This window comes from Neltuma alba, unplaced genomic scaffold, assembly GCF_004799145.2.
Source record: "Neltuma alba isolate B1F8T4 unplaced genomic scaffold, ASM479914v2 tig00010517_pilon, whole genome shotgun sequence".
Classification (NCBI taxonomy): Eukaryota; Viridiplantae; Streptophyta; class Magnoliopsida; order Fabales; family Fabaceae; genus Neltuma; species Neltuma alba.
The window spans coordinates 708,782-720,317 of record NW_021635392.1 but is presented as its reverse complement, the minus strand read 5'-3'; the positions used below and the strand labels follow the sequence as shown (position 1 = coordinate 720,317).

Below are 11,536 nucleotides of genomic sequence, written 5' to 3'. Positions count from 1 at the left end.
ATTATTCTTTTGGGTTCCTTGTAATAAAGTTTCGATTCCTTTTATTTATATATATATTAAGGATAACATTCAGATAATAGAGTTAGTATGTTATATGGGTAGGAGAAGCTAGATATCCTAGAGCTATCATAAAATTCATGAAACACTAATACTTTAGAAGTAAGCTGTTACATGTATTGTATCTCAGATTTTGCAGATAAAAATACATAGAGTAAAGTGGAACATAGTTGTCCTTTTTATTTTGCAGAAGATATTATTAGATTTCAATAGAAAAGAAAGTATGAAATAAAAATATCAAAGAAAGTCAAGCCTAAACTTCTCTATCTATTATGAACATCATAATTGGCTAAGATAGTGACAAGCAGTTGGGAACTTATAATGTGATGACAGTATTTTTTTTTCTTTTTTGCAGTTCAACAAAATGGCTAAGAAAAGTAAGAGCAAAGATAGACAAAAGCATAGGAACTTCTCAGGATACATAATATTTACTAAGAAATTTTATGAGAAGAACAAGAAGAAGTTCAAGTTTTTTGAAGAGGGCAGTAACTCTATGAAAAAGGCCTGGGGGAAGTTAACAAAAGAAGAGAGAGAACAATATAGTGAAAGGGCGAAAGAAATGAGAGTCCTACCAAAAGGGAAGAATTATATTGTTCTCTTCTACACATAGTATGCTCCGGGACAATTTATAGAAGTTTGCAAGCACTTAAAGGAAAGTGAACATAAGATGGAAAGGTTGAAAAGAATTAGTTTTGATAAATTGGTTGAAATATGCTACTCACAAATTTATAGAGATTTTTGTGGTGAATTGATTCGTGTTTGATCCTGTAAGTAAGAAAATTTCAATTCGAGGGAAGACACATGAAATAGGGCTCGGAGATGTAAATCAATTGATGGGCCTACCATTTAAGGGGAAAGAAATTAAAATGAATGTGAAGACTGAAGATGAAACATTTAAGGAATTAAGGAGTGACTACAGGAAAGGGCCATACAAAAAAATAGGAAGATGGTTGATTGAAGGCAAAGAGGATAAAAAGTTTGAATTCTTTTTTGTTATGTATGCATTAGGAGTCCTTTTGTGTCCTGACTCTAGTGTCTGGGTCAGTGATAAAGTATTGAAGGTCATAGTAGCGACAAATGATAGTTTAGGACAATATGATTGGAGCACCTTTCTCTTTAGAGAAATTTGCAACTTAATTGTAGAGTTCAAGAAAAGGAAAAAAGAAAGGAAAAGCTAATGGGACAAAAATATGAGAGGTTGCTTGTACTTTTTAATGGTAAGTGTGGGTATGATTCATTTACTTTGATATTAGTTGTATTGTCAATGTGCGATGTACTGTTATCAATGGGTGCTATGTATGTTGTAATTGGTTGCTCTGTATGTTGTCATTTACTACTATGTATGTTGTCATTCATTGGTATGGATTGTTATCAAATGCTTATGTGTATGTTGTGATTGGCTCATGTGAAGGTTGTTATTGTCATATGTGCATGTTGTTATTGGCCTCTGTTGGTTTGTCACTTGTTGATGTATATGTTGCAATTGGCTGCTGTGTATATTGTCAGTGGTTTCTGTTAGTTTGTCACTTGCTTATGTATATGTTGTAATTGGCTGTTGTGCATGTCATTGGCCTCTGCTGGTTTGTTAGTCACTTATGTATTGGTTGTAATTGGTTGCTGTTAATGGCATAAATGTAGGTTGTGATTGGCTGATGTGTAGTTTGTGACTGTATGATGTGTATGTTGTCATGGCTTAAGTGTGGGTTGTGATTGGCTTTTGTGCATGTTGTGAATGGCATGAATATAGGTTGTGATTGGGTTATGTGTAGGTTGTGATTGTATGTTGTATATGTTGTCATTCGGTTAAGTGTGGATTGTGATTGGCTTCTGTGCATGTTGTGAATGGCACAAATATAGGTTGTGATTGGCCTATGTGTAGGTTGTGATTGTATACTGTGCATGTTGTTATTCGGTTAAGTGTGGGTTGTGATTGTCTTCTGTGCATATTGTGAATGACACAAATGTAGATTGTTATTGGCTTATGTTTGGGTTGTGACTATGCTGTGCATATTGTCATTCGGTTAAGTATGGCTTGTGATTGGCTTTTGTGTATGTTGTGAATGGCACAAATGTAAGTTGTTATTAGCTTATGTGTAGGTTGTGACTGTATGCTGTGCATGTTGTTATTTGGTTAACTGTGGGTTGTGATTGGCTTTTATGCATGTTGTGAATAGCACAAATATAGGTTGTTATTGGCTTATGTATAGGTTGTGACTGTATGCTGTGCATGTTGTCATTTGGTTAAGTGTGGGTTGTGATTAACTTTTGTGCATGTTGTGAATGGCACAAATATAGGTTGTTATTAGCTTATGTGTAGGTTGTGACTCTACGCTGTGCATGTTGTCATTTGGTTAAGTGTGGGTTGTGATTGGCTTCTACGCATGTTGTGAATAGCACAAATATAGGTTGTTATTGGCTTATGTGTAGGTTGTGACTGTACGCTGTGCATGTTATCATTTGGTTATGTGTGGGTTGTGATTGGCTTCTGTGCATGTTGTGAATGGCATAAACGTAGGTTGTGATTGGCTGATATGTAGGTTATGACTATATGCTTACATGTTTTTTGGTCAAGTAGGGGTTGTGATTGGCTTCTGTGCATGTTGTGAATGGCACAAATATAGGTTGTAATTGGTTGATGTGTAGGTTGTGTGCATGTTGTCATTCGGTTAAGTATGGGTTGTGATTGGCTTCTATGCATATTATGAATGACACAAATGTAGGTTGTTATTAGCTTATGGGTTGTGACTGTATGCTGTGCATGTTGTCATTCGGTCAAGTGTGGGTTGTAATTGGCTTTTGTGTATGTTGTGAATGGCACAGATATAGGTTGTGATTGGATTATGTGTAGGTTGTAATTGGCCGGTGTGTGTGTTGTTAGTGGTTTATCTGCATGTTGTCATTGTTGCATAGCTAAGTTATCATTTTCTTGATATGCAGATTTATTGCTTACAATACTTTCTTTTGGGAAAGAAAATGCTTCAAAAAATGAGAATGCCATTATCTATTAGTGACAGAGGCTTACTACATGGTGTTACCAATATCGGTGGGGCTTCAACTAGTGTATCTAATACAGAAATAAAGTTAACCTACTTGGTAAGTAAATAATGTTGAGCTTATTTTGGTGTTGTGTACAATTTGGAGTAATGATTAATTTAATTATTGTTATTTTACAAGAAATAAAGAGAATGTATGAAAGGTTGGTGACAATGGTTGAAGGGTTGGTGTCGACAATTAGAGAAGAGTTGGCTTCTTTACAGTTGAGGTTAACAGATGAGAGTGAGAAGGAAGATGTGGTAGAAGCAGTAAGTAGCGAAGATGATGAAAAGAACTCAAGTGAAGATGAAGAAACTGGTAGAGATGGTAAAGGAAGCTCAAAAGATTCAATAGATGAGGAAGAACAGAGTAAACTAGAAAAAGATTATAAGAAAGAGGAAAAAAGTGGTTCGCTTGAAGAAGAAAGTAAATCTAAACATGAAGAGAATGGAGAAGGGAGTGAACTAGAAAAAGATGATAAAGAAAAGGAGAAAAGTACTCTGCCTGAAGAAGAGAGCCAATCTCAACATAAAGAGAAAGGAGAAGGGAGCGACTCTGAATTAGAGGATGATGGAGAAAAAGAAACTGAAGACAAGTCTAGTGATGTAGTAGCAAAAGAGGATAAGGGGGAAGACAATGATGAGGAGGGAAAGGATGAAATGAACAAGGAAGCACAATAGCAAATAGAAGTAAGAAGATCAACACGGGTGAGAAGCTGTGTAATTGGTTAGAGGAGGTGAAAAAAGGCCGTGGTAAGAGAAAACTTGATGAGAAAGAGGAATTATTCCACATGCTAACGGCAAGACGTGATGAAGATGAAGGTGGCAAGTAAGTGTTGGGATTGATTCTAATTAGGACAACTAACAGACAATATTTTTAGACATACAACTTAATTGCTGATTATTTCTTTTGCTGTAGGTATATTGTAGAGATGTATGGGTACTTTCTGACATGTACTGAGCTTTGCTGCCTACAAGATAGGAAATGGATGAACGATAGGGTAAGATAGTTGTTTACATAGGTAGAGAAGTAGCAATGTCATTATGATTATGACTAATTATTTGTGTTTGTGATATAATTCATGTCTATGGTGGTGAGAACTTTGGTGGGAGATGAGAAAAAGAACTATGGTCGTGTCAGTAGGCACATATTTTCACCTGAGTTCATGCAAACAATGGCCGCTGGTCCTCTTACATAGAGCATGGAAAACCATGAACATGAAATCTTACTAGAGTACTTAGGATATAACATTGGAGATTATGACTTCATATTTGGCCCCACCCTTTTCAATTACCATTGGTTCTGTTATGTGATGGATGTAAGAACTATGCGTTTCTATGCCTTTGATTTATTAGTTGATAATTCGACCATGTTGAGAATACAAAGAGAGGAAGAAGATTCAATCAAAATGGGAAAGATACTAAAGAGGAAGCAAGGGTTTAGGAAAGGACAGATAGATCCTAAGCAATTCATGGCAAAAGGGATTATATGCATAACTTTTCATTCATTATATTACTTGTTAATTTGTTATGGTTGCTTGTCTGTATAACTGTCCTGGTTGTTAATGCCTACTGATTACTTTTCATTCGCTACTGTCAAGATTGTTAGTGCTACTTGTCATTCACTACTGTTAAACCTGTTTCTTTTTTTTTTCTTTCTTTTTTACAGAAAGATTATTTCTACCAAGTGCTTCGTGTAGTGAAGCCAGCACTATTTCAGGAAGAGGACAAAATTGACAAGGATGTCACATGAGCAAAAGTTCATGTGCAATCTGACACGTGAGTTGTTGTTGTACATTGCAAGTTTGTGTGTTTAAGCTTTTAGGAGCTAAAGTTCATTGACTAAAGTACTGGTTTTTCCTTTGCAGGAACTCTTATGGGGTTCATGTTTTCAGTTGGTTACAAATGTGGGATGACATAGAGCATGGTGATGACGGCTACACAATGCCTAGGTACTCCCCTCAAGAAATCCATGACTTGAAGGTTGGGTTCTTATGGCGCCTCGTAACTCATCGGACCAACCTACATGGTGATTAAGTGCTGTCTTTGCTATGAGGAAACCCCCAAAGCAAGAGGAAGAAATAAACGACGAGCATAAATTGTATCTAGTTCTTTTTATTTAACAGCATAATGGCAGGTGAATGTAAAGTTTAGATTTTGATTCTTCATTTAACCATGTAATGATAGTTGGATAGATATGTTAATGTGTATTGACATCCTTGATTGGTTATGATGTTTTTGTAGTAGCATTCATGTGTTTTGACAAGAGAGGACATTCTTCGTTCCACACTCTGATCATCTCCATAAATGGAGAGTAAATAAATTGTCCTAAACAATGGTAATCATGATGACATGATAGGCATAGATCACAGTCCTCTCTGCCACATCCATTTACAATCTCAACAGGGGTTGTTGACAACTCCAACACAAGTGGCTAAAAACATGGGCAGTACCCCTCACAACTCACTCTGTGGGATACTATAGCTTCTAAATAGATTGTATTATCAGCATATATAATGACCTTAACAAAAAAAATTAGGAGCATTTTGAAGTCATTAACAGTTTTAACTGTACATAATAGGATTACACTAGATTTCTACTGCATAAGTTCATTTACAACCTCAACAGGAGTTGTTGATAACCCAAACACAAGTGGTTAACAACCTGGGCAGTGCCCCTAACAACTTACTTTGTGGGATACCATAGCTTCTAAATAGATTGTATTATCAGCATATAAATGACCTTAACAAAAAAATTGGGAGTATTTTGAAGTCATTAACAGGTTTAACTATCGACAATAGGATTACACCAGATTTTTACTGCATCAATTCATTTACAAATTCATAGACACTACCGTGAAGTAGCCTTATCATTGCATATGCATGAACACAAGGTGCTCCACTCATTTGCCATGCTAACCAAGTGCATTTGTGTGTCGTGAGATCAACAGTGACACAAATTATTCCAATAGGAGATGTAATATGAACTTGAACTCGATTATCTCTATAATATACACTATACATATTCTCCGCTCTTGCTACTTTTTCTTGCAACTTGGACTCAATATTTGGCGTAACGCTATTTATTCAATTTCCCATTGCTATTTTGCTTGCAACCATCTTCTTGGCTAATTTCTCCATATAGTCATGCATGAGAACTAACACATTGTGCTTCCTCTCCTTTAAAATCTAGGCATTAAACGACTCCGTAACATTAGTAGTGATGTTATTCCATCATTTAAATGGAAACTTACTTAAAGCCCATCGATCTACATCTCCTTGAGTCTCAACCTAATCAGCTAATTGTGGACAAAATGATCTAAGTTTCTCTATTACAGCAACATATTCATCCTCAATCCTCGTGAAGGTGGTTCTATCCAGCATTTTCAATGTGACCTCCTTTGAAGTACCTGAAACTCATCCCCTACCTTAGTTAATTTTTAAATAATACGCACTAAAATTTTCTTTCACACGCCTGTAGCAAAAAGTATGTCTCTCGCCACCAAATATTATCCGCACAGTACATATAATGGCATTATTCTGATATGAAATTATTGTTCTCTCCACTAATCTTATTATGTCTTTGACATTCTAGAGAAACCAAGCCCAATCATCATATGTCTCCCTACTGACTATATCATTTGCTAATAGAAGTAGTTCATTGTTTGTATCATATGCATTAGCTGAAATCAATGTCCCCCTATAAAGACCACTTAGATGACATCTGTCTATATAAAGTATATTTTGACACCCTTCTAAAAATCCATTAATTGAGCATCCATAAGCAATAAACACCCTCTTAAATCTATTACTATCCAACCCTTCCCATCGAGCAATTGTGTTTAGATCAGTTTCAATAAGCCTTTCACAAATCTAGGAAATCACCATATATGAATCCTGTGCACGATGATGTATTTCCCTCAATGCTGTTTCTCTACCCCTGTATGCTTGACTATAATTCAATCACATCCCATATTCTCTATACAAATCTTTTCTAATTTCATTAGCATTCTTGTCTTTATTACACCTCAAAGAATCTATCCTGATTGAAGATGTTAAGTTTGACCTTCTAGAGTGAGATACAACGAAGCTGTCCTGCGTATAATGCACATGCTAACTTCTTAATGTTTGTATTATTAAGAACTTAGAATCTTCTCTTTGTCCCATTGAGTATGCACCCATGTACCATGGGTATCCCTTCGCCATACACTTCACAATGATCTTTTGTTGATTGTTCCTTATAAATTTGCATGAAAACTTCTCAACAATACTGTACCTATATAGTGCTTGCCTAAGAGCCACTGCATTAGGAAAAATTTGTCCTTCTCTAATAACCGAACCCTTCCACTTTGTTGAATTCATTTCTAGAATTGGGGTTAGTATCATTTTTGAACCACATGGCAATGGTAGTGGGTCTTCACTAACCACATTGGGTGGAGATGTTTTGATGTGTCTTAGCAAGTGTGATGAACAAAACTTCCTTTCCCTCTAAACATCCAGTTCGGCCAGCCATCAAAGGAGAGAAGAAACATATTTTTCAACCATAGAAAGAAAGAAAACCAAGCAAGATCCCATCTAGAATCCTTGGTAGTATGGTCAAAGGTGCAAGCTTTCTCTTGTTTACACTTGAAGATCACTCTTTTTCTCTCCTTCTCCCTCTTGGACGAAATGAATCTGAATTAGGGGGAGGAATAGCTTTCTCTTCAAGCCAAAATATCCCAACTACCATCCATTAATGCTATGCCATGTGTCAAGTGCTTACTTAATCTTTCATAATTAATAAAATCTAAATGAAATTAATTACCAAAAGTCAAGATCTTCTCCATTTGAGGAGTGACACTTGGCAAGTTCAAATCCTCTCCATTAGGGGCTTGACACATGGCTCAATGTGATCCATTTGATTTGCAAGACTTTAGTCTTGCTTTATCAGTATACTGTGGCTCTGAGTTTAACTTCTTTTCTATAATTATAGTAGTTTGGCCTCTGTAATTATTTTCTATCAGATCCTTAATTTATTCTCCTCATTTTTATCTTCCCAAATTGCCTTCTTTGCCTCAAAATTAATTTCCTCCTCTTTAGGGATTTTTCCACTTTTCACAAGTATTTGGAAAAATCTTAGATACTTGAGGGTCTTCATTTAATTCCATAATCTCATATAATTCCTTGGGGTTTCATAGAAATTTTCTTGGAATTTTATTCCTCTTAAAATATTTATTTGGAATTTTCCAAATAAAATCCCTTAATTTGCCTAAATCACACTTTAAATTCTCTTATAATTTCTCTAAGGGTAATTTGGTCATAAAACCAACTTTATAATTTCATATAATCCTCAAGGGATATTATCCTCATTTTTCCTTAATTTTCCAAGACTTGGAAATATTTCTCCATAATTACTTTTGACCAATTTTCCTTAATTAGTCAAATTTCCATAATTGGCTTGGAAAATCATAATAAATATTTTCCACCAAAATTCTTCTACTTCTCCTTATCATTTTTAATCCTCAATAATTTGAGAATATTTCTTATCTCTAATCACCATAATGCTGGATGTGACATTAATCAAATGTTCCACTCCTTCATCATCTACAAGGTCCACAAATGTATACTCATCAAAGGTTACTATGAATTTTATAACCATTCTATTACTTTCTTTTCCCACAATTAATGCTACCATTGTTCTAAATTCTTTATATGATGTCCTTTTCTTTATCATTATTGTTCTCACACCACCTCTAGCATATTGCGTTTCACCTTCTACACCATTAATAAATTGTCCTCCTATATGGAGGTAACAAAACAAATGCTTCTCACTTAAAGTTGTCATCCTTCATATCACCCTGTCATAATCACTCGTTAATAACAAGTCATATAGTTATATTAACAACCTTCGATGTACCCATTAATAAGACATTTAGCCATCACATTACAGGGGTTACAATAATAAAAATATGTTATTTTCCATTCATTTTCATTAGCAACACAAAATCAATGACCGAAAAATAGAGCATCATTCATTGAAAAATAGAGTATTGCTTTATAACCCTAGCCACACATAACAAAACCACACCTAAGATGATTAAAACCACATATGACTAAAATAAGCCTCCCTTGATAGTTCAAGTGAGTTGAATTACATAGTTAATACCCACATACCCACAACCAATCAATTTTTCAAACCAACATTAAACTTAAGACTGTTTGTGTATGAAAGAAGAGAAATATTGTTCATGATAAGACCTACAAAGAAGATGAAGAAAAATATAGCTTGCCTGTAATAATAGAGCACCAACGCTGACCTTCGTTCCTTCTTTCAGAAGCTTCTCTTCCTCATGCATGCATAAAAATCTAGTGCACTAACTAAAGCCAATCAGCTTCTCTCCCTCTATTCTTTCCTTTTTAATCAGTAAGGGCAAGTAGGTAATTTCACAATTCTAATTTTTTGCTCTGAGGTCCCTCGGGACTTAGAAAGCATTTGGAGATTTCCAGGGACTTTTTTAGAATTAATTGTCTTCTTTAGGACCTATGTGTAATTTTTCCAAGTTTTGGCTATAAATAGCCCTTCACCCCTTTAATGTTTTGGCCAAGATGAGAACAAGACGGGAAATTCTTGCCATTTTATTTCTTGAAGTATAATCAAGAGGAAGATACCACCTTTGCTTTGTATTCTTGAGTTTGATGGTTGAAAAATATGGATTCCCCTAAAGGGAGGTGCTAGCTAAAATCTATAAGAGATAAAGGAGGATGATTTTGATGTCAAACTTAGTTTAAAGTCATTGATTATAGCTTGATTTAAGCGATATTGCATTGAAATTAGAAAAATTGCATGTTATGGAATCCAAGTGTACTATTTGGCCAGATCTATTTATGCCACTTAGGATGTGATTTTGATGATTCTAAGTCATCCAATGGATTTAAAATGGAAAAGGGTATAGGGTAAACCTAAAGAACAAGTATTAGAAGCATTAGAATTAAAGTTGAAATTTTTAGATTTCAAAACCCCCTATTCAGCCAATACTGGTTTTTTGGGAAGGAGTTTTCTTTTCATGAATTCAAGCTCATATTTGGATCCCTTGGGCAAAATTGTGTAGGATTAGCCTACAAGAACAATTGTTACAAAGCTAGAATGCTAATCCTAAAATTTAGAGAAAACGTTAAGTTCAAGAGAGCTAGTATTGAACTTTATGTAATCTCTTGGTCCTAATAGATTGTATGATCATTATGGCTATATTTAGGAGCTTGGAACATCTAAGAGAATGTTTGATGATGTTGGTCGAAAGCTTTATGGTTGGGAAGTCAAGGGAGTCAAAGGAAAAGCAAGAGGAAAGCTTGAAGTACAAGGTAGTGAACTTACCTATTATCATTGCTTGATGTTATATGCTCGTGTGTTGCTATGTACATGGTGTTCGAATATTGTTGTGACATGTTTTAGCTACTGTGATTGCTATTTATGATTATTAGATTATGTCTCCAAAGCCATGCATCAAGAAGGTAGCTTTAGGCACGCTAACATGTCACTAATTAACAAGAAAATAAGCAAGCCACATGTAATGCATTGGCATCTATTTGGCATGATTATATGGTATTGTTTTCTACTGAGATTCCCTTGAATCTCACCCCTTCCTAACCAACCATTTAGGTCAACTAATGATGAGCAATAATAGTATAAGAAGGAAGGAGAAGAAAGTAGAGAATTATTGATGTTAATAAATGAGATTAATGTATAATTCTCCTATTATGTAAATTATGTTTATGGATGCCAATGATGCAATATAATTCATTAGAATGTTATGGTATGAATGAAAATATATGAGAATGAATGGAAAAGAGTAAGACCAAGTTATGCATGTCAAAGCAATAAAAAGAATTAAAGCAAGTAAAGGTAAAGAGAAGAACATAGGTCCTAGAGCTGTCAGTTTCAAGCTCCAGTTTAACCTATCAAATGAATAAATTAAGCTACAAACTTTAGCAGGCACATAGTAAACATCCCAAAATTTAAAATGAGAAGTAGATCACCTCAATTGAATGTGTACACAAAGAGATATGAATTTTCATAATTGAGGTAAGAAATCTGAAAGTTTTAGGATTTACCAAATGAACAGTAATGTTTAATGAATAAACTGTATGAATTGGCAAGAGATAAGTCTAGTCTGATATTTTTTCCTTAAAGAACATTGAAAGAACTTAAAGTAGAAATTTGAAGCACCTCATATGATGTTTTTAGGATTAGTTATCATTTTTCAAAGTTGGACGTGTAATCTAGAAAATGCACAACGAACAGTGTTTCCATAAATAAACTCTTAGTTACGTTTTTATGAGCTTAAGGCCATCCAAAATGGTTTGAAATGGTTCTAATTGGACCTTAGGGTATAATAGAAGTAATGTGTAACACAGATCATAGCCAAGATAGTTAAAGGATTGGTTATAATCTCGCTTTTGTAGAAGGGACCA

At 34.8% G+C, this 11,536-nt stretch overlaps 1 protein-coding gene across 1 annotated transcript; it reads left to right on the top strand.

Annotated features, from left to right (window-relative positions):
- Positions 1 to 3,263: 3,263 nt before the first annotated feature.
- Positions 3,264 to 3,770, top strand: LOC114756862 (high mobility group nucleosome-binding domain-containing protein 5-like). Its single transcript, XM_028945798.1, has one exon. It carries the CDS (start codon positions 3,264 to 3,266, stop codon positions 3,768 to 3,770), a length of 507 nt encoding a protein of 168 aa, XP_028801631.1.
- Positions 3,771 to 11,536: the final 7,766 nt, after the last annotated feature.